This window comes from Hypomesus nipponensis, chromosome 7, assembly GCF_054491055.1.
Source record: "Hypomesus nipponensis isolate SF chromosome 7, ASM5449105v1, whole genome shotgun sequence".
Classification (NCBI taxonomy): domain Eukaryota; kingdom Metazoa; phylum Chordata; class Actinopteri; order Osmeriformes; family Osmeridae; genus Hypomesus; species Hypomesus nipponensis.
Window position 1 is genome coordinate 10,286,834 of NC_140367.1, and position 25,858 is coordinate 10,312,691.

General features: G+C 48.5%; 2 protein-coding genes across 4 annotated transcripts; one reads left to right on the plus strand and one right to left on the minus strand.

The window, feature by feature from the left end:
- Positions 1 to 36: 36 nt before the first annotated feature.
- Positions 37 to 25,524, minus strand: kiaa0930. 3 transcript variants are annotated; one of them, XM_084701372.1, is made up of 10 exons: positions 25,080 to 25,524; positions 15,601 to 15,749; positions 5,785 to 5,889; positions 5,371 to 5,448; positions 5,100 to 5,201; positions 4,595 to 4,735; positions 4,212 to 4,400; positions 2,971 to 3,130; positions 2,716 to 2,871; positions 37 to 2,205 (listed from the first exon to the last, which is right to left on the minus strand). In XM_084701372.1, exons 1-10 carry the CDS (start codon positions 25,222 to 25,224, stop codon positions 2,165 to 2,167), a joined length of 1,266 nt encoding a protein of 421 aa, XP_084557498.1. In that variant the 5' UTR covers positions 25,225 to 25,524; the 3' UTR covers positions 37 to 2,164. The 3 variants fall into 3 exon arrangements, with proteins under 3 accessions (XP_084557498.1, XP_084557497.1, XP_084557499.1); XM_084701371.1 differs by lacking the exon at positions 25,080 to 25,524 and adding an exon at positions 16,895 to 17,251; XM_084701373.1 differs by lacking the exon at positions 25,080 to 25,524 and adding an exon at positions 16,895 to 17,251 and having other exon boundaries at positions 37 to 2,364.
- Positions 13,602 to 15,417, plus strand: LOC146276714 (microfibril-associated glycoprotein 4-like). The gene is made up of 4 exons (XM_084701374.1): positions 13,602 to 13,769; positions 14,410 to 14,506; positions 14,661 to 14,843; positions 14,963 to 15,417. Exons 1-4 carry the CDS (start codon positions 13,632 to 13,634, stop codon positions 15,274 to 15,276), a joined length of 732 nt encoding a protein of 243 aa, XP_084557500.1. The 5' UTR covers positions 13,602 to 13,631; the 3' UTR covers positions 15,277 to 15,417.
- Positions 25,525 to 25,858: the final 334 nt, after the last annotated feature.

Consider the following 25,858-nt stretch of genomic DNA (forward strand, 5'->3'; position numbering starts at 1 on the left):
CCAAGTTTACATCAAGGTAAAACAACTTTAAAATGGTTGATTTGGTAATGTGTATTTTTAATAAATACGTACAGGAAAATGTACACAGATTGAAAATGATACAACAGAGGTATGGTCCTAACATGCACATTTACTCGTCTATTTGAATACAAAAAGCAAGGTTGAAGCATTTGGAACTGTGTAGACACCACAACACCTCGAAACAAACATCTCTCTCTCTCTAAAGGCTAGTAGAGACAAAGCAATACACTTTCAGAAAGATGGCTAACAGCGTTCTACACCCTAGCAAAACTGGTCACTTTGCCCGTCATATTAAATGGTTCGTAAAAGCAGTCTTTGCTATTTCAATGTCGGCGTGGATACATTCATCCTTGAAAACTGTACAGCCGTAGCGTAACACTGGTCAGACAGTGGCTCCTCTCTTGTGTGTTCACGTCTAGGAGCTCTGATCTACACCGACATGTGGAGTCAAGCAAACTCGACACCAAACATGTTAAACTGGAGAGAACCCTGCCGACTTTGATCGTGGATGGCTTGAGCTCGCGCGTTCGGTTCTCAACACAAGTACTGTAACCACAGCAACCAACAAAAAGGTGCAAATGATATCTCTTAATAAGGAAAGCAAAACAGAACAGTAGGTGGGCAGGTTGTTTCTACGCTTGGGTGGTGTTCTACTGTGTAATTTAAATGTTTCACAGAGACCACGGTAGTGCACTAGCTGTGTTGTAGTGTAACGGTGTTTTCCTTCATATGTCCTTGCAACCAGCGTTACTCAGCAACTGGGGTCATGTTTGTCTAGAAGAAAGAATTAACAGTGAATCAATGTTTACACATTTGGAAAGATACTTAAAACAGCGGATGCGGGACTAGACAGTTCTATGTTACATACATACATACACAGTCAGATATTAAGGCTTTCTGGGCCACAGATGGAAGGGTCTTCACATGGCAGTTGGCTAAGATGGTTTTTGTCCATAGATTTTCCCTGGGCAAACTCATATGGCTGTGAAGACTACCAATACAGACCAATCGCTTGTTTAGAGAGGTGAGAATAGTGGATTATGTAATCCTGATCTCTTTATCGTGTCTATCACCTCATTCGCGAGTTTCTCCAAGTCTGTCCATAGGATTTTCTTAGAATGAGGGCCGCTTCAGCAGGTAAAGTGGGATTAGTAGCACTAGCCTAATTTGCTGTGTCATTTACTTGTTAGTAACATGTCATTGGAGTTTGACAATAATAACTGTGTAACCACATAATACTACCAGTTGTAGCAACATTGTCTAAGAAATGAAAGTGTAAAAACCTATGCTGTTGAGTGAGGAGGGTTGAAATCTAGAAGTCAACACTGGGCTTGCGCTCGTATAATCCTCTCCTTCATACCTCTGGGTTTCACTTCATCAATAACCTATGCTTTTTAAACTGAATAAAATAGCACCTTTGTATCTGTTATATTGTTACTGGAAGTAATACTCTATAGTTACACAGTAATTAACATCAAGTATACACTATGCTCTTCACAAACACAACTCAATGTAATAACACTTAAAGTGACACATCTTTATGCAAGTGCAAAGTGAAGGCTGTTTCATGAAAACCTCGGAGCGAAACCATTTACACCCAAAATCCCTCCACCCCACCATGACAGAGAGAAAGGAAAGCAAAGGGAACAAGAAAAAGCGTCGTCATCATAACTGCTAACCTTTCTCCAGGCTTCTTTGTGAACGGCAAAGCAGCAGGATATTTACAAGAAACTAAAAGACATTCTCCATTCTGAACCCCCCCCCCTCCCCCTCCTTGTTAAAGTTCAGCCAATGCCTAGCCACTCGGAGGTCACGTGACCCTGACGGACAGAAGCGTCCCCCCCGGGGACGTTCGCCCCCCCCCCTGATGCCTGAAGTCCAGAGCCCGATTCCCGCGGAGAGCGCGTCGCGGCTCGCAAATGACGCTCCTGAGGCGAGAGGCACTTCTTGATGGGCTGGTTTGAATATCTTTTTGTTCAAAATAGTTCGGAAGGTTTCCCTTGTCGTCCTCTCCTCGTGTCTGTCCGCTGGACGTTTGGTTTGGTGGGTTCTCAGTCTCGACACGAGGTGGTAGTGTTGTCCCAGGGCCCTGATGCAGGTAGGCACTTGGTAGAGATGGATGCTCGGAGGCTGCAGGGCTCTGCTATGTCATCAGGATGGGCTTCTGTCTCACCTCCAGGATATCTGCAGACACACCACGCAACCATAAAGGGTGGTCAGAACTCTTCTGTCAAAGCTCCCTGAATCACCTTCACAGCCTGGGCTCTGTGTAAACTCTCTGGGCCCTTCTCTTGAGAGATACCACTTTGGACGTCAATGGATTCCTGAATCAGCCGTAATCCGCTGTGTCGATACAAATGAAGTATCATTCACACAAACATGTTAGCACAGCTATCACCTGAAGTAGAAAAGGCAGCGTGTATAAACCGTTCATATTTGCATGCTCTGCTGGGAGTTCTCCAACAGCCTCCTGTCCTATCCTGCTGACGGTACTCTGACCTAACATGATGGATCTGAGTGCAATGACCAATCCAATCACGATAGACTCGATTGGATAGAAACCTCAATCATCCCCGAAAGGGAAACGGTCAGCGAGGTTTCAGGGGATTCATAAACACAGGGTTATGCATCTACTCTAACCTCTCTCCCCCCCCCCCCCCCCTCAGGAACTGAACACCCCCCCCTCCTCCTGACCTGCGGTGATGCGGTGCAGGGGCAGGGTGACATAGGTGAGGTGGGAGAACAGCAGGAAGTACTCCTCCGTGCGGTTCAGCTTGAGCCAGGAGCCCACCAAGGAGCGGCCCGTCCCGGACAGCGAGCGGGAGCGCAAGTTGGTGGTGTTGTGGAGGTCTGCGGACGCACAGGGTCACACACACACACACACTCTTGAACTTTCCGAACGAGAACGTTCTCTGTGAACACGCGCGAGAGCGAGCGAGCCTCCCTCACCTTCGTCGTCTTCCTCCCTGAAGAACTCCTCGCTGTCGTTGGCCGAGTGGGACTTCTTCATCTCGGCGATGCGGTTGCGCGGCACCTTGCGCCGCAGCGACGGGGAGAAGAAGGAGGGGCGGTTCCTCTCAGGGGTGGGGGGCGTGCTGAACGAGGTCACCTGACGATGGGGCGGGGACGGACGCACAGGTTACCACGACGGCAACACCTGATGAGTCTTAAACTGACGGATGCAGTGTGACGACACACAGCACCCATTGTTAGCACAGGTAGCATGTCACCCTAACGTCACGTTGCTATCTGGTAATGAGGGTTCAGACCCAGGGTCGTATGGCGTTCTTAAGTCAAATGAAGTGAGGTGTAGTGGAGGGCTGTGCTTCAGAGGCAAGAGAGTTTTGGAAACAAGACAACCGTGTTCACTTATAGTTTAACTTCAAACAGAATCGCTACCAACATCCACTGACCGCGCCTACGCCCTTCCCCCACAGCTTACTCCACTTGCGTACAAGCTTAACTGCAGACCCTAAACGCTATGTCAATACACAGGAAGTGTCACCCAACGTCGTGACTAAGCGGTGTGACTAACGGCTTGAAATGGACACTTTATAAAACCCCTGTCATGGCAGAGCTGTTTCTTGACAGGCAAGGCTCCACGTCTGAAGAACCGCCCACTAATTTCAACCCAGAAAAGAAGGTACTTGATCCTGCATAATGATCAGGGGGGGTACATTTTTGAGTAAATGGTACTGTATGCCAGAGCGCTTGGCTAGCAAGGGTTACACAGCATACAGCCTCACATTTGGAAGGCTTAATAAATGATGGATACTTCAATTTAGCATGAATATTTAATGGTGACCTGGTTTCCTGATTTTACACATCTACACGTCGCACAACCATACAAGCGCACGCAGACAGAGGGAGTAACATCCAGATACGCATCTGCTTCTCTCCCATTCTGGGGCTATTCCTGGACTCGGTGTGTTTCATAACTTCCTCCCGTCAGCCACAGACAGATATAACTAAAAGCTCAGGGTCTTCAAATCAGCAAGCGGTTTTGAGGGAGTGGCTATCAAGCGGATAATCGTTTTATTTGGGGATTTCAACATTCAGTATTTTTATATCTGGTTGTTCTCCTGTGTAGGATCAGGACTCCACAGTCACAATGCTCAGATGTTTACGAGCCCTAGACTTTCCGTCCTTAAGGATACTGTAGGGGTGTGTGTGTGTATGTGTGTTCTCACCCTCTCGTGCATGGGGGAGTCCTGGTCCTCCTCGGTGCCGCATGGGGACGTGTCCCCGGTCGGGACCCGGCTGACAGCCATCTCGGCGTGACCTTTGCCCTGCGGGCCCTTCATCCTCACAAACTCCATGTTGTTGTACTTGTAGAAGCCAAAGGACATCCGCTGGGCCATCTTGGCCGCCACGCTCACCTACAGCACACACACACACACACACACACCTAAAGCTCGATCGCAAAAACATGCGAATGAACCGGAGCAAAAACGCTAACAAAAGACCCCCGCCTGTCAAAATGATTTGACCCTCAGTGATTTCGGTTTGGCTGCTACCGGAAACGCCAAGGTGAGGGAGGAACTGGGTTCGGGAAGCAGGAAGTGCTGCTTACGCGGTTGTCGTAGACCTTCTTGAGGGCCTCGTAGCGTATGGAGCCCTGGAAGATCACGCCCTGGAACGTGTTGCTTTTGTCGCTTGCCACCAGCTCCACACACACCATCTCTCCCTCGCCTACCGTCATGTCACTAAACACCTGCACACACACACACACACACGCACGAGAAATCAAGAAACAGAGTAACCGAGTACCAGGAACAAACTGTTAATCATTAGTCTTTTTCTTTTAATTGTGGAAAGCCGGGGACCTGTATCGATTTTTCTTCCTAGAAATGCCATTTGAAACGAGGACGTTCCACCAGCAGCCTGATAGAGACCTGCGTTAATGCCGGGAGCTTGTTTTTAAATGGAGTGAGAAGGCACAAGGTCACACTTCATTACATCCGAGTCGATGGGCCTGCCTCTCAGGGGCCCCCGGTGAACGACGCTCCAGTCAATCAAAGCTTCTCAGGTGTCTCATTGGGTACCGTGGGGGGGGGGTTAAGGGTGGGCGGGCTTACCTCCTCGAAGTTGTCAATCATGAAGAAGATGTTGGGGTAGCTCATCTTGGACTCCTCCCCTTTACTGTCCATGGGGTTTTTGCTGGGCGAGGCGAACACTTGCTGTGACGGACAGAGGGAGAGGAACCATCGCTTTACCTTCTGGACAGTGGGATGAGTGGGGAGCGCCGACCTCACCTAGAGTGCGCCCTGTCGACGTCAGTCACCCACCATGCTGGGCTAAGTCTCTCTGGGACATCGGGTGGGGGCGGGGGGCGGTTCCTCCTCTTACCTGAGACTTCTTCTTGTGGATGTGGATGTCCCCCGCGTCGGAGCGCGTGCACACGGCGCAGGTCACCACGTAGTCCAGCTGTGAGGGACACGTGGAGGAGTCAGGGGGAATACGGGACACACACACACACGGACAGCTGAACAGCGGAGGGGCAGATTCACATTTATCTTTGGCTGACTGAAATCGACTGAGGAACAAGGCCGTCATGATACGACGCATACGACCGAACAGTTCAATCTCAGGTCACTGACTGAGTGAGCGAGTAAGTGAGAGTGAGCAAGGGGAAGATAGAGTGAGGGGAAAGGCAAGAGGGAGAGAGAGAGAGACAAGAGAGAGAGAGACAAGAGAGAGAGAGAGAGAGAGAAAGAGAGAGAGACAAGAGAGAGAGGAGATAGGAGGGAGAGATCCGCCGACCTTTTGCAGGATGAGATTCAGGTAGACGCTCTCCTCCCAGTCGATGTCGGGGTCTCCCAGGCCGGGCAGCTTCTTGGAGTCCCTCCTGTACACCTCCACCTCCACCTGCAATGAGGCAATAAAATATTACCTTCACCCAAAAGCCAGGTGTTTGTCAACAACACGACTGCAGCACAGGGCTACGGCAGAGCTCCGTCCTAGACCTCGAGAGTGATGCTCATGGGTTCAGATGTCTAAGAGGGAATGCACTGATGCGCCATTGAGCAGGCCTCTGTTAGTGTACGCGTGTGTGTGACCCAGGGCAGAGTGTGTGGGGGAGGGAGGGAGGAGGGGTTGTATTCTCACTGCTCGCTTACAGCACCCAATGAGGCGTAATGTAGTAATGTTCCCCTGGTGTCTTTAATATAGTGTGTGTGTGATGGGGGTGGTGATGGGACCCCCCCCCCCCCATTATTCTGTAAGAAAAGGAAAGACAGTCCCATTTCAAAAGCGGCCATTTTCATTCAACAGCGTGTACTAGAACTGTACTAGAACTGTACTAACTGTACCCCCCCCCCCCCCCCCCCCCGACTCTGGATCTTTCACAGCAGTGCTGGAGCAGGGCTAACTGGTGAGCGTAGCGGGCAGACAACGCACTCTCTCTATTGGATCTCATCACTGCTCAGTCCTTCTACCTGCTGAGGTCATCAAAGAAGGAGAGGGGGGAGGCGATGGGGGATGGGGGGGGGGCGATGGGGGAGGCAGGCCAGAGGGACACATAGGTCTCCACATCACTCAAAGAGCACCGAGAGCAATGGGATGCAGTTGCCATGGTTCTGGTGATAACACTGTGTGTACTGTAGATGTGTGTGCTCAGGAGAGGCTGGGGAATGCCTCCAGAGTGCATTCGTGAATACGCATCTCCCAGATCTTTCCCTGTGAATTAGCAGGCCAGAAACGTACACTAGGCTGTGCCCATGACAACCAAAACACCGGGAGGAATACAGCCTAAAACGGACACCACAGCAGAGGCACCCGGCACTCCCAACGGGCGCCAGCGAACGCTGCACGTCCCACCTCCTCACCTCGGACCTCCAAGCGCAGGTCGTGAGAGAGAGACTTCCCTCTCCTTGTCGCGCTCGTCCCTTGCCCGTATATATAAATGGGGAGCAAACACAACGTGATCCCTTCACGTTCTGCTTGACAGGAGGAGACATGGGAGGCAGGGCCTGTGTGACGGCAAGAACCAACGACCGGAAGGTTCTGTGGAGAGGAAGGGCTGGGGGGGGGGGGGGGGGGGAGGCGGGGTCAGGGCTGTGTTGGTGAGAGGGACAGCAGAGCCGTGTCAGGGTGTGGTAGGTTGGAGGGCCCGCGGGCGTGGGAACGCCAGACAGCCAGACAGGGAGCATGAGACCAAAGCTAGAGGGGAACTGGCCAACTAGGTCAGCGACTGACACACACACACACACACAGCGCAATCGTCGCCACGCAGAGAAAACACGTGCAGTAACACAGGCGTGTGCGCCCACACACACACACACACACACACACACACACAGATTTGACTTCTCAGCAACCCATAAATCTGTTGAGTTTAGCTTTAATCCGGGCTAATAGCTCGTTAGCGTAGCTTCCAGGCCTTTCTGTCAGCGGAGGTTTGTTAGGAAGTCCAGGTGCAATAAGGCCATGATGGAACCAGACAGAGAAAAAAACAATAACTGTAATTGTCTGACCTGCGCTCCACGCTCCGTTACCACGGAAACCTGGGGTTGTGGTGGGGAGGGGGCAGGTGGACAGGAGCCAATTAGACAGACAGACGGACAGGCAGATGGGTAGACAAGCAGACATTTATGTGGCCACAGCCCAAGGCTGATGAGGAACCCATTATACGGCTGGGGAGATACAAGATGCGACAAGATAGAAAGAGATTCAGCGTCTCCGACATGCTTAGCAGTATACCATTAATCCCCGTCCGTTGGAAAAACCTGGACTAAAGTTGACGAAAACGGACCGAAGTGATTGGACGGTCTTCGTTCATGGAGTTCTTCCGGTTGCGCACAGTCTTTCTGTGCTCCTTTGATCCTTTGGCGTTCCATGGTGTGACAGAGATGCTTACCCAGAGACGGGCAGGGACGCCCTCAGTGGAGCCGACTGAATGACAAACACGTCAGCCCTGTCACAGGAACGTGGACGCGACGGACCGTTATTACATTACACAGCGTTATGACATATTACGGGGAGCTGACAGGACAGGGCCGATGAGGAGGCTGATATTGAGAGTGACATTTCCCAACAGAGTTGTTGCAAAGTGTCGTACGATACTGCGTTATTGCACTGCGTCTCATCTCTCCCTCCCCCCCGGGGTGAATCTGCCGGTGTTCCATCCTCAAAAGATTCTCGACCACCTAAAGAAAAGACATAGCCTGTACCACACACACACAAAGTATCCCACAACAACGAGTTTTGCCTCTGAGCAGTGACCAAAACAAATAGATATTGGCCTCGTTGGTCTCTAAACCACTCAATTCTACCTGAATGGCCTGCAGGAATAGTCTAAATCCGATTTGACCGGCACAAGGTAGAAGGGCATTGTGGGAGGTATTTGGTGGCAGTGCTGACTCATGCCGGCCGGCCTCTTAGTCACGCTCAGATCGAACATCCAGGTCTGTTACCCTCCTCAGCAGCACCACAGTCCATCATGGGACCCGCCATGACGGGACGACCTGCCGGGAGAGTGTGAGGGAGAGGAGGAGAAGAGTAATGTCCGGAGGGAGAGAGTGATGGAGAGCGAGGGAGGCAAGGAGAAAGGGGGGGGGGATTGAAGGAAGGGGAGCTGGGGAAAGTGCGGCAAGGGAGAGGAGGACGGGGAGGGAGGAGGGAGGCAGGCGGGAGTGAGATAGACAGAGAGAGAGGGGGTGAGAGAGACAGAGAAGGAGAGAGTGAAGGAGAGGCGGATGTCGTGAATGTCAGCCTTGCTGGTGGTGCATTCCTTAAAGACTGTTGAGCACGAGGCGGCAGGGTTGTACACACAGCGACGTCCCCCAGGGACACCTTTCCCCACAAGACGACACGCCCCCCCCCCCCCCCCCTCCCACAAGTCTGGCCAATGTCAGAGCCGAGGGTAGAGGGGGTTTCCATCCATCCAACTTTCCCTCAGACCCAGTTTAAATTCTCATTCCAATAGGAGAAAGGAGAACGCCAGCGAGGCAGGAAAACAGAGAAGGGCCGCACAGAAAGACGAGACGGAGTTAGAGAGACAGGAGAACGTCTGCCGGCGTCTGTGGTGCGTGGCTGTGCCTCGGTGTGCTTCCTGTGAGGGCGGAGCAGAGGGGAGACCTGGAACCCGATGGGGTTACCGGGCGTCACTGCATGTGCACAGACTATAGCCATTTGATTACACAACGATTCTCAAGTAGGCTTGTGCGAGCACTATTTTTTATTTGGTGTCAAACAGAAAGGATTGGCAAATACTCATTACACATGCAACAAAAAATACCATATGCTCGCTACTGCAAATATGTAAGGTGAATTAGAATTCATCTTGTTAGGTGAATTGGATCAGAGGTGAGACATAATGTATTTCATATATCAAATAACAACCTCCATAAGGCAAATCCCATGCAAAACATTGTGGATTATGTCCTATATTTCCTTATGGGATTTATTTCCTGTTCCGTTTTCTATAAAGACCAGTGTTTAATCTGACAGTTGGTTTGGCACTTTCACAAAGGTACACTAGTCCCCCTGTAGTTTGCACAACTAGGGCCTCCTTCTGAGCAGCACAGTGTCTAGAAATGCCTACATTCTTTCTCATAAAGTATAATGAGGTATAGTGTCAATACAAAACCCTAAAGCTGGAGCACTAACATTGATCCAAGGTGTTTGGGGAATTAAGCAGCGGGAACTGGAAATCCTTCCACGAGCATCCACGATCGTAACTTTGGAATGATCAGATTATGGATTTCATACCAGGTTCAGATTATTTACAGCTGTGTTGCTCCCAGTGGAGGTCTACTCTCAGCAGTTCCAGACGCTGCACCTGGACTGTGAAGACGTTTACAGGCCGGACCCAGCAGGACTCACCTCAATGACAAGGCCACATTCATTTTAGATTATGGACCCCCCCCCCCCCCAAAAAAAGAAAGAAATACATGGATGAACAGTACAGTAATTGCCGTTACAGGCATATCCACTTAATCTCACTTGCCAATCAGCAGGAGAGTCAGCACAAGAATGGAATAAACTGGGTGTGGGGGGGGGGGGAATGCCAGACTTAACTTTGACAAAATGTATCATGACCAACTCTCCTGAGAACCGTCCACATGAGGGCGTCAGCTCAAGGTAGGGTCTCACCCAAGAGCACTTCCATTTTACCCTTCTGCATGTGGCACTTTCCTTGGACTGGAAATTATACCAGACATGATTATAGTCATAAACCTGAATGGTGGTCAATTAAGCCCGAGGTAGACAGCACTACTAGTGTACAGACCATTGAAATCTGATGAGCACCTCTTCAGATCTCTTCTCGTTAAAATGCATTCACTTGACTTAATCGGTAGGTGCTGTGTGTTGAATCCCCATGACGTTTCATCTTGACTGTTCAGACTCTGACTGGGTTAGCTGTGTTACTTTCCGTGGTGGTCCACTCTGCTTCTGGAAGAAGGCTGTAATGGCGTCCATAACTCCGATTCCAAACACCAGTGGAGTCCACAGGACCAACCCTACAGGACCCAACTTTCCACGCTGCGTCTAGGGCGACAATCTGCTGGCGGTAGGTAAACAGGAAGTACATCCTACATGACAGGCCTCAACCAATTCATACCAGTGTCGAGTTAAATCACTGTTTTTTTAATCTTACCTCAACGAAGCAAGTCTTTGCTCCGAAGCATTACTGAACCTAAAACGTCTTTCCTGAACTACAAAACGCTACTCTATATTTTGCCGTCACTGGCCTGACATTTATCCACTTGAACCGTTTTTGAAAGCGGAGACGATAATCAGTTCGCTTATGTGTGCAACGAGAGCCAAATACGATAACATGCTTCACTAACGCTTCACTAAGTCAACATTAGTTTCTTCTTCGCTTTCGTCCACCCTTCACACGAGGATGTATGGCACAGTGAACTTCTTCAGAGGATAGCAGGTGTACGTAGAGGATGGGCGGTGTACAGTATGTATAGGATATACAAAGCCATCTCCATGAAGATCAGACCCGTCTCCTTGTTCACATTGTAAGCGTCAGCATGTTGCGCAAGCTCACAGTCATAGACTGTGAAAACCACTGTAGAACCTCACAAACTACTGTGCCACAAATCTGTACTTTACCTCAATATACAATTGAACAAACGTTGTTCACCAATGTGGAAAAGAACTGCGGTAACCACTCAAAGGCAATTTGGATTTCAATCTGTAGAGATTGATTAAATGCCCCGTTTTCTGTTGCTGGAACATCTGTCGGTAGCTTTCTCTGTGTCTGATGAATTGACATATATTGCAGCCGGAAATGCATTTTTTTCCTCCCTAAGTAGCACTGGTTAGTACCGATAAAAGATTGAGAAGAGTCCCTCCAGCACACCCAGATAGGTTCCCTTACTGTGCTTGCAGCTCCAACGTCAAAAAAGAATGGAAAAAAAGGAATGGAAACATGAGCATAGTCATTTTGAGGCCTTAAGTTTAGCGCCAAGGTTCAATTCCTGCTCGAGCACTGTCTGCATCTTGCCCTCTCTCTCTCTCTCCCCTATGTTTCTTGTCTATTCTCACACTTTCTTTGTCCAGTAAAGTGAAAAAAGGCCAACAATAAATACATAAAAAAGTTTACATTTATTAAGGACCAGTCCTGGAGGTGAGTCACGAAGCTTGGAAGAAAAATGGGACCCGCAATAAATTGATCACGGCTAAACTCAGCCATCTCCACTTGTGGTTTAATACGGCCTATTGATTACATCTCGATTTTGCTCTGAACTGCAGGCGCAGTACAATGACATGACCTCACTGGAAATATCTTGCATCCAACTCCATGTAGTGGAATTTACCTTCAGGTCATTTGGTTGAGTGCCAAGTCTCACTTTTATTTCTTACATGTTCCTACATCTGGAGAGCGACGGGCAGGGCCGGTCAACACTGAGGCTCACAGCCACAGGCTAATGTCAGACGAAGGGACAGAGCAGGAGAGGCTGTTCTGGGAGCCATCTTCTCTGCTCCTGCTCCTTCATTATGTGGACATGGATTTGATGTTCAGACCTCACGGGGGAAGTTGACTGATTTATGGCGGGTTGCTATAAAAAATTTAACCGCCCAAGTCGTTTCTGTTCAGGGTCAGATTAGAGACACCTGTGCCAACTAGAAGATCTGGATAAACAAGATTAGCTTGTGCAAGACCATCTCCATAAAGATCAACTGCACAGAAGAACTGTTTCATCAGAACTTGTGTTTAGTTTTGCTGAATAGAGTTTATCCTGTGAGTTTACATGTTAACCAAAAATGCATACACAAAGGTTAACACTGCCTTGCATATGTGGATCCAATCCTAACATACTGCAAGAATCAATCACACATACCTCTCATACAGGACTCATTTTCTGCCAAGGCGGCTGAATTTTACCTCATTACACATCAAACCAACCAGAGGCTTCCTTTTCACCAACCAATCACCTCAGACCAAGAAATCAATAGAGCATCGCTTCTCATGTACTTTCCTGGCTGGGCCTGGTTCTTGGGTGTATCCAACTCTGTGGCCAGTTGTTTCTGCCCCTGTGCCCGGCTCGTACATCGCCATGGGGCCATGGTCATCACCTGCAGGCTTTAATTGGCCTTAAGTCTACGCCAACACTACACTGCTCATTTTTTGCCGGCTAGTTTGGCAGTCCATGTCGGGGAACTTGGGCCACAGCAGGCAGATTGATTTACAAAAAAAATCGGCAGAATGATCTGGACGTAAACCAAGCTGAAAAACATTGGAGTCAACGTCAGGTATGCCAAAGATGTATTTTGCTGATAAAGATTATAATACACAATTACATATCAAAAGCAACTGATAACAGTATCAAAATAGGACATGACTGGGTTCATGCTTAACACCGTTGACAAAACACGAAACCTAAATGATCCTTCTGGTTTGACAGTTTGAAAGATAAAGACTGATCATGTGCCAAGCTTATCTGGAACTCGCCACAAAGGTTATTGTTTATCAGCCCAGACAAGGAAACGGATCTGAGAAAAATAATAGATTGTGTAACATTCTGCAGGTTGGAAAATGCCCTCCACCTCCAGTATCCACCGAGTCGTGACAAGGCTCAATTGGAGTGACTAGGCTGTATGATCATCGCAATCTCCCATACCTGGATAGACAGCTACTATCATTCATTATAATCCTGACAATGAATATGACGGCACTGTATGGCATTAATCAAAATACCATACGATGGCACTTAAATACCATACTGTTTCAAATGAAACAAGTACACAGAACTTTAGTCCCAACCATAAAAAGTCCACCATTATTAACCCGTCACGAGATATTATCACCAGTTATTGGTCACGTTGTACCTATACATTAAGACAACGTCTGGTCACGTGTCTGAAACCCTGCCAAAACTGTAGGCTATATAAACGGAATATGCAGCGTAGCATTCATATAGTCAAGTCTGACCCGAGGAACCACAACAATCAAACAAAACCATGAAGGTAATCAAATTGATTCATGCATACTGGTTTCCTTTAAAAAACAACTTCTGCTTGACATTTCCAGTCAAGCAGGCCTTCTGGAGAAAGGTCAGATGACATCTGTGAACTGAAACCCTGTGTGTTTTGTGCTCTTGCAGGTCCTTGTCATGCTAGCAGCTGTGTTCTCGTCAGTGGCACAGTCCCTTATGTTCCAGCCCCTGGACTGTGCAGACATCTACAACGCTGGCTCAGGCAGCAGTGGAGTCTACAGGATCTACCCCGCAGGACCCAACTCTCCCCGCTACGTCTACTGTGACATGGACACCCTGGGAGGGAAGTGGACTGTGAGTAAAACCTCTTGAACATAGATCCCTTTACCGGCCAAGGGAATGACTTGGCTAAATGCTTAGAAACATCTTTAGGGACACCTTTCAGTGTCCAGACACGATCTATAGACAGGTTGTGCGCTACATTCTGTATGATTTTAATTTGCCTTTCATCTTGATTTGTTGAGAACACCAAGGCAGAACTATTGATTGTAATAGTCATTTCACAGTCCAGTGTGACTTGATTCCAACACAGCCAATTTCCCCCTTGCCAAGTCTGTCCATGTTTCATTTTCTTCCATACATTCAAAATGAAAATGAGAGAGAGCTGTAAAGCGAGAGAGAAATGCAAAAGGCTTTGAGTGCCGCCATGTTAGAAAAGCGCTCTCTTACATTTACATTTAGTCATTTAGCAGACGCTCTTATCCAGAGAGACTTACAGTAAGTACAGGGACATTCTCCCCGAGGCAAGTAGGGTGAAGTGCCTTGCCCAAGGACACAACGACATGTGCACCAGCCAGGAATAGAACTGGCAACCTTCAGATTGCCAGCCCGATGCTCTACCCGCTCGACTCCCCCTATTAAGGCAGTCCATTTACTGGACTGCCTCCTCTCATTCTCCCCTTTCATTCCTTGGTCTGTCTCTCCATGGCTCCAGGTGTTCCTCGCTAGGATGGACGGCACAGTGAACTTCTACAGAGGGTGGGACCAGTACAAGAACGGCTTCGGACATGCGGCTGGAGAGTACTGGCTGGGTAAGCAGGAAGCAAACCCCCCAAAACACACACTACCTTACAGACCCAGGGAGACAGACGCCTGTTTGAACCAGCACGTGCTCAATAAATAAGGTCGACTGAGGCAGCACAGTGCATTAGGCGTATCTTGAACCTCTCTGCGCCACCTCCGCAGGTCTGGAGACCATCCACCTGCTCACCACGAAGAAGAACTACGAGCTGAGGGTGGACATGGAGGACTTTGATGGGAGGAGGGTGTACGCCAACTACTCCTCCTTCTCCATCTCTCCCGGGGCGGTCAATGCTGAGGTGGACCTCTACAAGCTGCATGTCAGCGGCTTCAGAAACGGAGGGGCAGGTGAGTGGGCCCACGACATGGCGATACGTTTCTGGTGTTTAAGACACTGAATACCCCATGTCGACAGTCTTTCTCTAGTTATGAAGGTTGTTTTACTACCCTCTCTCTTGACCTACCAGGGGACTCGCTGACCTACCACAGTGGGCGACCGTTCTCCACATTTGATCGAGACAACGACGGCGCTTCAACAAATTGTGCCTTAACACGTATGGGTGCATTTTGGTACAACAATTGTCAATATGCCAGTCCAACTGGAGTCTACATGTGGGGAGCTAATGATGTAAAAAGCTTACACTGGTATCACTTCAAAAATAATCAGTATTCTCTTAAGTCAATTTCTATGAAGATAAGACCTGTCACTCGTCAAATGTTCGTGGAAAAAAAAACATGGCTGCCTCTCTCTAACGTCTTAACTGAAAATCAGCTCAACTGAACACCTGAAGAAGACTAAGGGGAAAAGTTCTGGTGACTAAACCTGAATGTTTCTTTACAAAATGTGCCGTCTTTTTATGATTGCACCTGTATGATTGATAATTTACACTTTAGGCCTAACACACGTTTTTTCCTGTAACATGTCCACATTTTGTATGTATATTCTTGTAAGAAACTCAAAATAAATGTTTTGTTACTACTAAACTCAACTAATATTTTCGGTAATGACGATCTGTTATAAGCCATCACTCTCACGACATTGACACAAATAGAACAGAAACCACACGTTTACTTCCAAGAACGGATTGGTGGAGCGACATCTCACCTTCTTGCCCTCGGTGTTGTCTGCGCTGACGTAGGCGAGCTTCCTGCGGACGTAGAACAGCATGTCGTCCTGCCGGGGAGCCCACCGCTCCATGAAGTAGGTGGAGAACATCCACGTCCAGAACACGATCCGGTCGTCCTTAAAACCACCTGGGGACCACACACACACACACACACAAACACACACAGGTTCAAATGAAGGCCCCACTGAGTCACAGGGCCGTAACAAAAGTAGAAGTCTCGTTCCTAGTACCACAGATGCCCATTTCTAGATGCTTCCACCACTAGACTTTGTGGGGTGTTAGGATTAATCTGAGAAAGACAGATTGAAGTCTTTGTTTAAGAGAAAGATAACAGCTCAACAGTTACTATAGTAGTCCCAGAAGCCATCTTGTTCCAAATATTTGCAGAACGCTGTGTGAGCAAATAGTGCTTAGATACGTTTGAAATACGGAATTTATTGTTTATAGACCCAGTGTGACACACAGACAGCTATCAAATCATTGGGAAAACATTTTCAAAGCATGGCACATGACTTCATCTTCAGCCTCAGCTTTGTATGCGTCAATGATGAACCAATCACAGGGAGGACTCAATCCATCGCAGAGAAGCCTGTCCCTGTCCCTGTCCCTGTCCCTGGGTGGAGCCCGCTGTGACAGGGCCGTCTCCCTCTCCGCAATGTCATCCCGGACCCGGTTGCCAGGCAACGCTGTTGCCGAGCAAACGGCAGGTGTCTGGCCTGTGAAGACGGGACCCTGAGCTAGTGTGTTGCAGGTGGCCGCAGCACTCAGACACACACACACTTTGTAATACCAGAGGGAGACGGAGATACAATCTGATCCAATACTTGAAGAGGGAGAGATATTGGATCAAATGTGTACACACACATGCAAGCACATACACCTCTTACGGCAATGCCTGTTAGGAGACAAGACACCAGGGTTCACCCATTTAAAAAGGTCAAAATGGAACAATAGCAGGGTCTGTTCAGACACAAGTAAAGGTCAACTGTGTCTATGGGGCCTGAGTGATTAGGAATCTGCAATCAGGTTTTCATATGTTGACCTGATCTATTTCACAGTGAGGGTTGCCAGGGCAACCAGTGGTTACAGATTCAACTGGTGGTATGAGAATCAAAGCGCTCGGCAAGGTACCAGTGAGATTCTCCATCTTCCTCCTCCTCCTCCCCCCATTCTGAGAGAGTAAGCATGTAACAGAGGTCCCTGTTTGACAGTGACATTTGAGTCGGCGTGCAGCTCCATGCAGCGCCCGGCGTTCGTCAGCGCTGCACTGACCTTTGGGTGAGCCCGAGCTCGTCTCTTCCGCTCGACCACAGCGCCGTCTGTGGTCACATGACCTCGGGGAGGCTGATGCATTTTCTCCCTCCCCCCCACACACACACCCACATTGACACAACAGGATGTACCCAGAATCCCTGAAAAGTTTCCCCATCTGGCCTTTACTGTTTGAACTGATTTACTGGCTCAGGTAGGGAGTTCCTGTCTGCTGGGGTCTCTCCCAGATGAGACAAGATGGAGGTGACATGGGAGCCAGATAGCCGTGTCCTTCTCAAGTGGTGTGGATGAGAAACAGGAAGCGAGAGAGAGAGAAAGAAATGGAGAGAAGGAAAGTAGTGACAGAGAGTGTGATGCACGGACGTGTACGTCAAAGTTGAGCGAGGGCGAGGCCGTTTCCTGAGCTGCCTGCTGGGTCTGGGAGCCTCAGGGGAATCAACATGGAGGCTCAACTTCAATGCTGCGGCATTCGGCACAACATGGAGCGATGCTAGCCACTGCTGTTTGGGAACATGAACAATTGGCATTGGCATTTCAATTCAACTTGGCACAGATTTTTTGATCGTACATTCATTCTAACTCGATTTGCTGGTATTTAACCGTGTTTGCTTTGATTTAGTTGAACTTGTATTGAATTAGAAAAACCTGTTAAACCCCCCATCCCCCAAAAGTAAAAATGTTCTATAGAAGAACTGTCTGACACCAGTTACAGATGATGGAGGTGGAGAACAGACATCCCAACCTGCAGACTCATTTCCGGGAGGTGGCTTCCCCACCCCCCCCGGGACGCAATCCGCACGCATGAAGTCCCCCCTCAAACTGCACGTACCACACCCCTGCACGCAAGTTCCCCCTCAAGCTGACAGACCCTGCTTTGGAGGGAGATCATTCAAAGCCGCAGGTAAATCTACAAAGAATTACTCTTAACAGTTAACAGTAGTGTGCCAAGTCCAAATGTGGTCAATTATTAGCAGATGTATTGTAAAAGCAGTACGCAGGAATACTTGACTGAGTTGACATCTGCATCATGAGTCCTGCTTACCCCAAAGTCTGCTCCGGCAATAGATCAATAAATGAAGGTCAATGTAAACACACACACACGCACACACGCACACACGCACACACACACACACACACACACACACACACACACACACACACACACACACACACACACACGTGACAGGCTGACAAAGCTGCTAAACATATCACACTTATGTACAGAATGCAGCTAGAACAGCACAAAAGGTGAACACCCTAACAGCAAAGTGTGACTAGCAACAGAGAAAATGCATTCCCTTCTTTAGCCGATTGGTGGCAAACTTTTAGCGACTTTGCTGGCAAAAACAGGGTGGCAGTTGTTTACTTCATAGGCAGGTTCATGTGAGGGGGTGAGTGGGGTAAACACACACACACACACACTTCAACAGTATATCAAGCCACCCCCGGCGCTTCCAGGAAGTGGCTCAGTCTTGTCAACATGTCCTTTCCTGTAAAAGCTGCCAGGAGGTAATCTGATGGACCCAGCCGGGCCTGAGCGATCTCTGGAGAGAGAAGGATAAAGAACACACACACAGAATGTCTCAATCTGACCGTATAACCTTACAAACAGTGCAGCTTCTACAACAACAGAAGAGAGAAGTGGCTCACCGTGTTCCTAATTCTATCATTGTACCAGGGCCGCACGATTCAGTTTCTGTCCAAGCACACTGCAGTCCAGTATGCAGGACCAACAAACATAAATCTAACCTCTAGCTGTGCTGAATCCACTTTCAACCCCATTAGGTTTTATGACCATAGCTGTGACAGAAGAGCTAGCAGTATAATTTCGAAGGAACCTGTTAAATCCTCGAGTATGACCAAGAGCCAAGTTTAACAGGGCACTGATGAAAATATGGCCGCTCCTGACAGCTCCTACTGAAAGCCACGGCCGCCAGTCACAAGACAGTGTTCTGTTGTTGTCGAGGTAGGAGAGAACAAAGACAGAGGAGATGCCAGTGACCTTTTTTTAAGAGAGAGAGAGAGAGAGAGAGAGAGAGAGAGAGACAGAGAGAGAGACAGAGAGAGAGAGAGAGAGAGAGAGAGAGAGAGAGAGAGAGAAATGCCGAAGCAAGGGAGGGAGAGAATGAGAGGAAAGCCTCTCGGATAGTCATATCACTCTTGCCCAGCTCTGTGGTTTTGAAGGTAGGAGGTCTGGGGCGGGGCGGAGGTCAGAGACAGACAACCTTCCGGAAGCCCTGGACCAGAACCAGCCCCCACGCAGGCTGAGGAGGATGGATGAGAATCCTCTTTCCTGACCCGGCGCTAAGCCAAGAATCAAGGTGTAGGACGAGGCCTCGACAACACGCCAGCCATTCACAGCAGGCTGAAAACCACGGCATGGCTTGTTGCTCACCGCTTCCACAACCTCAGCCTCATTGGCATCCCAGGACCTGCTCACACAGAGAGGGGAAAGATGGGCAGCCGGGCAGGGGGCAGAATGCCAGGCCAGCCGTGGAAGTGTGGGGTTGTGTGTGCGCGCGCTTCCGTCAAGGTCAATGGTGGCCAAGCAGAAACTCTAGGACTGCACTTGGGACCAGCTCCAGTGCATTATTACAGAGGGTGGACACACACACACAGACATACACACAATGCTTTTTTGGGACAGGGTAATGGACCTTGTGAGAAGGTGTGTGTGTGTTGTAATTGAACGCTTGTGCTGTGTGTAGAAAGTTAGGATTGCCTCTCTGTTTCTTGTGTCTCGAGTGTGTGTGCGCGCGTGCTGCAACGGAACGTGTGTGATGTTCGTAGAAAGTAAGAATGTGGAAAAGACAGTCTGAGCACGAGACTGAAAGTCTAAAGTCATTGATAAGCCAAAAGTGAAAGTGTTGCGACACCCTCCCATCTGGCAGCTGTCCTGAAAGGACGGCAGATCTCTGCGAGGAACTGAACGTGCCTTGATAAACAAGAGGCCAAGTCAACATCAAAAGGTCAATCGTCAGGGTGCGTCTCATTCACACTCTGAGCTCTGAGGTTTTTCCTGACTTGCTTCCAGGATCAATACCAGCTCCTCCTTCCAGCAGGGAAAGAGTGGCCCCAAGTGGCCTCGTCACTGCTGGCATGCAACTCAGTGAAGGACTGACGGGGCATGTCCTTGTTGTGTCCTTGCCACCACAACTCTTCTCCTCCTCCCTTTTCCTGCTCCCCTTCTTTCTCCTCCTCCACCCCCCTTTCCTCCACACGCAACTCACTTCCTTTCTCCGTGTCCCCCTACATCCACCCTCCTGGTCCTCTACCTCCCCCTCTTTATCCTCCTGCCCTTCTCCTTCCTTCCTTCCTTCCTCCCCTCCCTCTCTGCTCCCGGTGAGTGGAGCTGGCTGACAGGCAGGAGGAGGATGCTGACGGCAGCGGCCGGTAATCTGTCTCCCAGGTGAGCTGGCTGCTCCAGGCCCCTCCTACCCAGCTCGCACAGCAAACAGAGGGGAGTGGAGGGAAGGGATGGGGAGGGGTCAGGGCAGCCGCTGGAGCGCATGTGGAGCAAGGCAAACCGATCCAACATTACACCCAGTGCAAGCCTAAACATCCATCTCACCGAGCAGAAGAAAGTCTGTGCTGCTAATCACCATACATGCACTCATGTACGTTCCCCCCCCTCAACATATTTTGATTGTATTTGAGTAAAAGGGCCGAGAGGTTGATCCTGGGAACGGGTAGTGAGAGAATCTCTGACGCGAGTGGGGGGGGGGGGTTGAACTGAAACATGAAAAATAAAAAGCCATGAATTAAAGAAGACGTTCTCGTCGGCTCTGGGAAGCGTGCGGCTGTGGGGAAATGAAATATTTACACGGGGCTGGAGCGGCGTGTCGGGGAACACAAAGCCTGGGAGCGTGGCCGCTGGACGACAAAGACCCTATCGCTCGACGCCACCGTCCACCTTCGCAAACACTCAACACAAGAATGGGACAGGCCATTTGGGATGTTTCCAGCCAACACACAAGGCCCTGTCCGTGCACTTGCATCAAAAGAATACCAATGAATGTGCAGGAAAAATACAATCGAATAATTGTTTGACGACAGCTCGTCGTCGAGAGATATAAAAGATGGGTGTGCAATCACATTCTGGAGTGCGCTGTGCGAAAACAAGGAACTGGTTCAGGGAAGTTAGACTAAACAAAGAGAGGAGGGAGATACAGTGTGTGTGTGGGGGGGGGGGGGGGTTGTGGGTAATGTGTGTATGAGTGCAGACACATCATCAATGAGTGTTCTCGTTGAACGAGCTGGGTCTCGGGGAGGCAACAGACCCCAGCTTGTCAGGGGAGCACGCTGTCTCTTCAATGGCAGAGCTCTCCCAGATCTCCCATTTCAAACCCCTCACGATTCGCATCCATTCTATGCGGCGTTGAGCTATCCATGTGCCCGCAGGCATTCACTTTCACTCACTTTTCTTCAGGATTTGAGCTGCACAGCGCTGGAAGAAGGTTTACCGCTAAACATTTTGAGCACGAAACGCGAATTTACATGAACGACTATTATAAAAAAGTACAACAAACGAATATGCAGTACAACAAACGTTTACTGTAGCTGTAAGCTTTCTCCCAGCCCATTTCTAGAAAGAAAAAAAATTGATAGTCTGGATTCACTTTCCACACTGAGAATGGAGAGAAACAATATGTCAAAACTGTAGGAGTGTACACTCCGGGAAACCCAGAGGCTGATATCGGGCTTGACAGGGTGATATCATACTACTAATAGGCTGGGCTTCTGACTGACAGCTTGGGGGCCTTACCGCTTCCATTGAATCTCGTGTCATGTATCACACTTCACAGGGATTTCTACTCCTGCTAACCTGAATAAGTGTTTAACCACATCGGTCTCCTTCATGCACAACTATTCAGGGAAACTATTTTGGACTCCTAAGCACGCTTGATTGGGTTTGTGTGCGGCATCACATGGTATTGATTTGAGTCATTGATCTTCGGAGACTGGTGCTTTGTCTGCCCAAAGCATGTCTGGGCCGAATGCTGAAACTTGAGCGGTTAATGTTGTCTGTGTGTGTGTGTGTGTCTGTGTGTGTGTGTGTGTGTGTGTGTTAGGGACCACAAAGAAGAACTATGACTGACAGATCAAGAGTGCCACGGGGATGCTTTGCTCCACGTTAGTGTCATCTACACAGAGAAGCTGCCAAACTAGTGACGGTACAGCCTTGATGGAGCAGTGTAAATGTTCCAGATACGGTTTGTACATGATGCCGTTCTTGTGGCGTTAACGCCTCTCAGACAAGAGGAGGTGGTAGCGTAGCGGGACCAGGAAGTAGAACTGTGCAGCAGGCCCCAGAGACATTGATAGAAGTGCTGGACTAAGAATAGCTGCACGACCGGCTTTTAATATACATCACCCAGCTCTGGTCTGGGCCCTGCACACTGTTCCAGCTCTGCTAGAAGGAGGTGAACCGCCCAAACATCTATTTCTGATATACGTTTGTCTTATTTTAATGGACCGTGTGATGGTTTGTCCATTTTTCAGACCAGTCCATGTGACTGGTTTACAGACAGGACTCTGGAGAGTTGGTACATGCATCTGAATGGACAGGGAAAGAAAGAATATTTACACAATGGTTCTTACTTCTTATGGATATGACAGACTGTGAGACATCAGAGATTGCTCCTGTTCCCACAGCTGCAGACAGGCAACAGTGCTGCTCGATATTGTGATCATCATTATTGACTATCATCCCCCCACTATGGGACATCATGTACAGCTGGCTGGCTGATTGGGGGATAGCTTCAGCATCACTGGCACTATTGGGGTACCAGCCCCAGCCCCAGCCCCAGCCCCAGCCCCAGCCCCAGACAGCAGGTGAGTCAGAGACACACTGCAGGATCCTAGCAGTCATCATTTCTCTGCACTGACATGATGTCACACAGTGACAGCGCCTCATAAAACAACAGACCTCCCTCCCCCCCACACACACACACACACACCAGTGTCACAGTCCATGTGACACTGGTGACAGTCACATGGGTTCATCCCTCCCAGCTGTAGAATAGCACATGGTCTCAGTGTCTTGAAGACTGACTGACACTCACAAGACTTACAGTGATGTTAACAGCTCCAAACAGGATTGTCAATGGAGCTTTGCACTGTCTGGACATGGGCTTAATCGTGCCTTTCGCGAGGCTGGATTACCAAACATAACAGAATTCAGTTGTGTGTGTGTGTGTGTGTGCGTGTGTGTGTGTGTGCGCTATTGGCCCTGGCTCAGTGGGGGGCATATCTCTAAAGACAGAAGGACACCACAGTGGGAGGCCCCCCATCTGTTTCCACCAAAGCGCCGAATACTTTCGCACACACACTCCCAATACAATCGCTCCTGAACACAAAATGCAAAGTAAACAGGTGGAAGATTTCTAGAGTCATGTTACTATACCACACATAATAGCCTAACCAAGTGGCCTGTGAAAACAGAACGCAATGAAAGTGTGTTCCCCCCCCCTCCCCCCCCCCCCCCCAAAAAAAAAACAGCATTACTAAAATAAATAGTGTAAAACTGTCTGGCCAAAGCATAGCCTCATTTTCATTGGCTGACACAGCGTGACATGACTCGCACTCTAGTCTGTAGCATTGCTGCTGTGGGCTCCGTATGCCGTGGTGAGTGTACCTAACAGGCCCAGATCTTTCCCTGAGTCACTGTGGAGGGTAATTGATATGCACGGTCTGAGGAAGTGACTCGACACACTGCGCCGTGAGACTCCACGGTGCCTCGCAGAGGGCCACTGAAGGACAGAGGAGGAAAGACACCGAGGGAGGGAGGGAGGACACAGAGCTAGAGAGGAGCTGCAGGTTGGCCCGGTGGAGACAGGGCAGTCGTACGAGGATCCATCCTGCCACTGACTCACAGCAGAGCAGGGGGAGAAAAAAAAATGAAATAAAAAATGAAATAAAACAACACTTCAGCCACACTAACAGCACAGCAGCCAAGTCCCTGGCCCGTGCTTGTAACTGCATGATGTAGCATAACCTTTGATGACCTTTCGGAATCCAGGTCAATATAATAAAAGGTTTGGACATTAAAAAACGATTTGGGTGAAGAGCGCCGTTAATCTGTCGGTTTGCAGAACGTAGCACACACTGTCTGAACCTTTAACGAAACGACAAACACTGTTAGACAAATGCCGGTTCAGAGACAGAACTAACACTGAGGTCATGCATCAGATGATGTCATTTTTTCAAAACAGTGCAGTATTGATTTCCCTACTAGAGCGATATGTTCCCTTTGCAAACAAACAAAACAAATAAACTTGGTAAATTCAAGATTTTTCAAAGCTTATTAGGCTTTTGATCAAAGATTTAGAGCTCAAAATGTAAATTGTGCACATTGGCCAAACAAGATAACATATAATTATTCGGGCGCCCTTATATCCATCAAACAAAAATGGAAATTATGGCTTAAGTGTTTTCCCAAGCACAAAGTAATGCTAACAATGCAACACCACTGCCATAACAGATGTAAGTGGGTTTGATTTTAATTCACAATTGTATTCATGTTTATGGATGATTTCTGCAAGCCAAGCTACATAATAAAATTACTTTATTGATATGATAATTTACCTTAAAAGCAAACGAGCACTGAGCACACCTGGTCAAAATGGGATATGATTACAATACGAATGGTTCCCTATTTGGACCAATGGTTGAAGGATGCTTTAGGACTCAAATGAGTGTACAATTATCCAATGGTGTAGCTCCATTCTACATTCGGGCTGTGCCTACCATTAATCTCAAATCAATGACCACTGCTCGTTGTGAGCTATTTAAAATTATGTCCAGATGTGAAACTCCTGTTTCCCTTGATGATGATGAAGGCCTCATTCTTTTTGAATGATTCTTGAACTCTTTACGTGACTTTAATGAGCGTGAGCATTGAGAGGACTTATAGCTGTATTGATGACTGGAGATGTGCAGGATAGATGGAATCAATTAGGGTCGGAAGATGTGAATTGGTCAGTTGCGCATGCCTACCTATAGGCAACCTGCGGTATTGTCTTGGCCTTATTTAGTTCTAAACAATTACTAACAACTTGTTTCAAATCGCCAAGATACAGTAGCAGCCTATACTTCTCTTCATTTTCTGTTTCATTACTATTAATACTATTTCACAAAACATCTTATGATAGGCGTGCCTGTAAGTAAGACTCTAGGTACTTACCAAGACCACTAATTTCTTGTCTTATATTGAGGCGGTTACGCTCGTCGGCGATAGCCTTCAACATTTGTTGCAGAGACTCGTCCAGTTCCCCGTTCTCTTCCTCCGCTGACCCGGCAGTCTTACAAAAACTCTGAAAGGATGCCATCCCCAGACTGGGCTCATGACAGTCCTGCGACGGCAAATTCACCCGGCTGGGAGAAAGACAACGAGTGGAGGAAATAACCGAGGATCTCCCCAGAAGCGAACGGTTAGCTTCAGCAGGCTATTAGTCCCACACAATAATAATAATAATAAATTAAAAAAAGCAGTGTTCTCTACGTCTCCCTTTGTCACCGAGGAGAAACGAGGTGACACATTTCTAAAGCCACTGTGTGACACGAAAGGGAGGCTCCGTCTGCTACAAGAGGATCAGCTGGAATTGCAACGGGAACACCCCTCACACTTCCTGTAATGCAGATCAACAGAACCATTTTAAAGGGGAAGGTACCATGTAATATTTCACCAAGTGCAGTGCAAATCAGGCATTACTATTCGCCAATAGTATTAAACAGGGGACCCCAACAGCCGAAAGAGCCTACATTATGCACCTAGTTTTGATTCTTTCTTTATATTTCACAGTTTGGATACAATGTTGCGAATAGGGGAGGAGTCAGAGCGCTTACTCAAGATGACGATCCAGACAAGTTGGCAAGAGACTTCCCTGACATCACGCGTTTATTGTGAAATGTGTTTTTTATTTTGTCCCTATTGAATGTCCCAGAAGTGTTATGCAGTGCAAA

Bases quoted from the DNA above. Each gene is read 5' to 3' on its own strand.
- LOC146276714 (XM_084701374.1), top strand. From the start codon at position 13,632: ATGTTCCAGCCCCTGGACTGTGCAGACATCTACAACGCTGGCTCAGGC. The intron at 13,770-14,409 runs GTGAGTAAAACC...CCATGGCTCCAG, and splicing joins CCCTGGGAGGGAAGTGGACT to GTGTTCCTCGCTAGGATGGA. The intron at 14,507-14,660 runs GTAAGCAGGAAG...CCACCTCCGCAG, and splicing joins GGCTGGAGAGTACTGGCTGG to GTCTGGAGACCATCCACCTG.
- kiaa0930 (XM_084701371.1), bottom strand. From the start codon at position 17,051: ATGGGGAAACTTTTCAGGGATTCTGGGTACATCCTGTTGTGTCAATGT. The intron at 5,202-5,370 runs GTAAGAGGAGGA...TGTCCGTCACAG, and splicing joins TCCACAAGAAGAAGTCTCAG to CAAGTGTTCGCCTCGCCCAG. The intron at 4,736-5,099 runs GTAAGCCCGCCC...GTGTGTGTGCAG, and splicing joins TGATTGACAACTTCGAGGAG to GTGTTTAGTGACATGACGGT.